The sequence below is a fragment of the Vicia villosa genome, linkage group LG1 (assembly GCF_029867415.1).
Source record: "Vicia villosa cultivar HV-30 ecotype Madison, WI linkage group LG1, Vvil1.0, whole genome shotgun sequence".
NCBI classification, from domain to species: Eukaryota; Viridiplantae; Streptophyta; class Magnoliopsida; order Fabales; family Fabaceae; genus Vicia; species Vicia villosa.
The window spans coordinates 53,149,793-53,153,517 of record NC_081180.1 but is presented as its reverse complement, the minus strand read 5'-3'; the positions used below and the strand labels follow the sequence as shown (position 1 = coordinate 53,153,517).

Sequence of the window (3,725 nt, the reverse complement as noted above, 5' to 3'; positions counted from 1 at the left end):
TATCATGATGAAACAAATTGCATTAAATTAATCTGATAGAATTTATCATCCAAAACAAATCTATTAAGTGTATGATTGGTTACATTTTTATTTTTATTAAATTTAGAGATATAAAATTGATTTTGAAACTAAAATTAATTCTAACTAAAACTAAAATTTACAACTTTGAAGTCAGGATGATTTTTAAATTATAATTTATTTTTCAACTCACTTATACATAAATTATAAATATATTCAAACAAACTTCCCCCTCCATTATTTAATTCTGAATTATTTTTACACTCAATTCAGGTATATTAATTATGTCCATAACTAATCTAAAGATTCCCTAAGTTGAATCTAAACTGCAGCCCGGACATCTGAAGAAGGGAGTATCAATATATAAGTGAATTATTAGGATTAATACTAACAGTCCCAATCCCAAATCTATACATGATTAACTAATTAACTATTACTATAATCAACTAGACATCTGCACCTTACACAGTCTTGAAATGGAAAAATAAATTAAGTATATTTAGAAACTAAAAACCCTCCTACTTCAACCCAACAAAACAAAAGACGATGGGTCAAACTCATTCAAAACATTCAAGACCCACCAAATCACGTTTTTAATCCCCACTGTTTTCCACATTCAAAAAATGACCAAATCACCCTCACAACACCGACTGATCATTGACGAAAAACATCAAACATCCTATGCGCAGGAGTAGCCGCAGAAGCCCACGGGCCCATGTGTACGGCCCGATGATGGGCCTGAGCGATCGCATCAACACCAGTGGATGGAACAGCCACACGCTCACAAGAAGGGCACATGGTAAGAGTAGTCGGTGGAGTCATTTGCATATAGAATTGAGGGGAAAGTTTCAGTGCTCTTAGCTCTTGAAGTTCCTTGTGTAGTCTTCTATTTTCATCCGTTAGATTTTCACAACACCTTTTCAATACTTCACAATCAACCTCCGTTTGCTTCAGCTTTGTCCTGTAATGTAACATCAAATAACAAAATAATAAATTAAATATATTAATTATTTAAATTAGTTTTTAGTAATTAATAAAATAAAAAACTAACCTAGCTCTTCTATTTTGAAACCAGACTTCAACTTGTCTTGGACGAAGGCCAAGTTGTTTAGCAAGTGCCAACTTTTGCTTCTACAAATAAAAATCATAAAACAAAATTAGTCAAAAAATTATAAAATGATTAAAGAGATAAACGATTGTTAAGGTAGGTTAATTACGGGATTAAGGGTACTGTGTTCTTTGAAAGTTTCTTCAAGAATAGCGGATTGGTTTTTGGAGAGTCTAAGTTTTTTTCTAGCGGTTTCAGCGTCTTCATCATCGCTGATATTTCCTCTATTGTCCACGTCATGATCTTCTCTCTCGCTTCGTTTTCCGCTGACGCTTGAGACTGTGCTGTTGGGAGATGAAACTCCTGTTTCTTCTTCTTCGTGTTCGGTAACGGTGGATGGTAAGCGATTCACGTCGATTCCTCGAACTGTGTAGGTAGAAAAGTTTATTCAATGTTAGCCGGAGGATATATATTGAAGTATTATGAATTTTTAACTAGATCTGGAGAGAATGGTAGAATAGAATGCATACCTGAGGAAGAGATGAGGTTGAGAGGGTGAGGTTTGTGGAAGAAGTTCAAGCTTAGACTTAAAGCCAAGTCTTCCTTTTCAACCATTGTTATTTCTATGAAGAAACTGAGAATGAGAAAGAGGAGTTGGTTTTTACTTTTCTAGAGAGAGAGAGAGGGGGTGGGGTGGTTTTGGTTTGGGAGTGGAAGGAAGCCTGTGAGAGGGGAATAAATAGAAAGAGGAAGGAAATGGGGTGGGAAGGAGTTCGTTCAATGATGACTTTATGTCAGCAAGGGCAAGTTATATCAATCATGGCATTTGCCCTTCAAATAATGCACATTTGTTTCTCTGTCTGTCCCCTCCCCTCATTTACTACTTCATCATGGAGTATACTATATCTTACCCTTGCTTTTTAATCTTTGACCATTTGGTGAAATAAAGAGTGTTTCTTTTTCAAATATGTGAACACAATAATAAGGCAAATGTTGATAAGAATAATGATAGAAAGACCTTTATCACAAATTTTAGCACATTTTTTTATTGGTTAGTTACCAAATTATGTTAGTTTCATATAAATAGTGAGTTGGAATGTTTGTTACTTAAAAAATTTACTATTACTAGTTCTTTTCGCCTTGATAAACATCATCTACTATTCATTTTCTATGTAAATATTAATGCTAATATCATCTAACTTTTTACTAATAAAAAATGAAAGTTTCACTTATAGATAATTAAGCATTAAAAAAATGGGTGGAACCTATATCTTTGAAGTGTGTTTCAATGGTGATAAAAAATATTCATGCATTGCTCATGCAAACTTAACTATTCATCATCTTCTTCTTAAATATGTAGTTACAACATATTTATTTCTATCGTGACTTAGATTCTTTTAAGATTCTTTTTAGACATTTTTCTCTTATCATTTCATTCAGTCAGCTACAAACACCATGTGTGAAGAGTGGCCAATTAGTGATTGTGATTCCAAAAGAAGAATACATTTGGGGGTTCAAGCCTGCAAACATAACTTGTATGGTCGGGTAGTATGGCCCAAAGGTTCACCTTCGCTCATAGTTGATGCCTATAAAGCCAAACTCATAGAGCTATAGAAATCTATAGGTAAATGGGATATCACATCTTTAGGAAAAGGTTGCTTTTTACTCTCATTTTCCTCTTTGGAGGATGTTAGAATAGTTAGGTTGATAAACACATGAAACATCGACCCTGAATTCCTTAAGCTCTTTCTCTGTAGCAAAGACTTCAATCCAAGCTATCTGAAACAAACTTCGACTCATGTTTGAGTGAGAATACATGGTTTATCTCAAGATTACAGGAGACCTAAGATTGTATTTTCTATTGCAAGCAGCATTGTAACACATTTTTGCATAGATTCAGCAACTAGAAAAGGATGTTATAAAAGGCCATTTGGTCTGTTTGTGAGAACCTTTGTGGTTGAGGCCAAGGTAGTTGCTAATGTGCGAGAACCAAGTGGTAACAACGCAAATGCTACCAACACTTAAACTAAGAAGGAAGAGATGATCCCAAAAACTCAAATGATCAATAAATTAGTAAGCTCGTAACAAAAAGAACTTTTAGATAAGAACACATGTCATGGAGGAATTATAAAAAAATTTGAATGCTCTATTGAGTTTGAGTTTTTGATACAACAAATTTGTAGCATGAAGATTTGCCACCTGATAAGACTAGGATGACAACATTTGTGCATAAGGATATGGAGTTTTTGAGCAACTCTTATGAAAGCATGGAAGAGCATGAATTAGTGGGTAACTCCATGGACACAAATAAAGATTTCCAACTAGTTAGATCCAAGAGCATAAAGAAGAATCAAAGAGAAAGTACACCCATAATCAGATAAAGATTTGGTAAGAACAATTTTTCCTATGGAAGTACATTTTTTGGAATGTGAATGGTATTCTCAACTCTCCTACAAAACTGACTTGAAAATGACTTTTCATCAAACATAAGTCTCAACTTATCTTTGTTGTTGAACCTTGGATGGTTTTTTCCAAGTTCCCCTCAAACTCGCTTAGGAGGTTAGACCTTAAGCTTTTAGTGTGAATAATAGAGTATGTTTGAACCCTAATCTCTGGTGCTTTTGTGATTTTGGTCTTACCCCTGATATTGTGACATTGA

At 34.1% G+C, this 3,725-nt stretch overlaps 1 protein-coding gene across 1 annotated transcript; it reads right to left on the bottom strand.

Annotated features, from left to right (window-relative positions):
* Positions 1 to 233: 233 nt before the first annotated feature.
* LOC131606358 (homeobox-leucine zipper protein HAT4-like) lies at positions 234 to 1,930 on the bottom strand. The gene is made up of 4 exons (XM_058878602.1): positions 1,597 to 1,930; positions 1,236 to 1,492; positions 1,070 to 1,149; positions 234 to 979 (listed from the first exon to the last, which is right to left on the bottom strand). The coding sequence occupies exons 1-4, from the start codon at positions 1,679 to 1,681 to the stop codon at positions 673 to 675; spliced, it is 729 nt and encodes a 242-aa protein (XP_058734585.1). The 5' UTR covers positions 1,682 to 1,930; the 3' UTR covers positions 234 to 672.
* Between the last annotated feature and the right edge of the window lie 1,795 nt (positions 1,931 to 3,725).

Bases quoted from the DNA above. Each gene is read 5' to 3' on its own strand.
- LOC131606358 (XM_058878602.1), bottom strand. From the start codon at position 1,681: ATGGTTGAAAAGGAAGACTTGGCTTTAAGTCTAAGCTTGAACTTCTTC. The intron at 1,150-1,235 runs GTAATTAACCTA...TTTTATTTGTAG, and splicing joins AACACAGTACCCTTAATCCC to AAGCAAAAGTTGGCACTTGC. The intron at 980-1,069 runs GTTAGTTTTTTA...GTTACATTACAG, and splicing joins TTTCAAAATAGAAGAGCTAG to GACAAAGCTGAAGCAAACGG.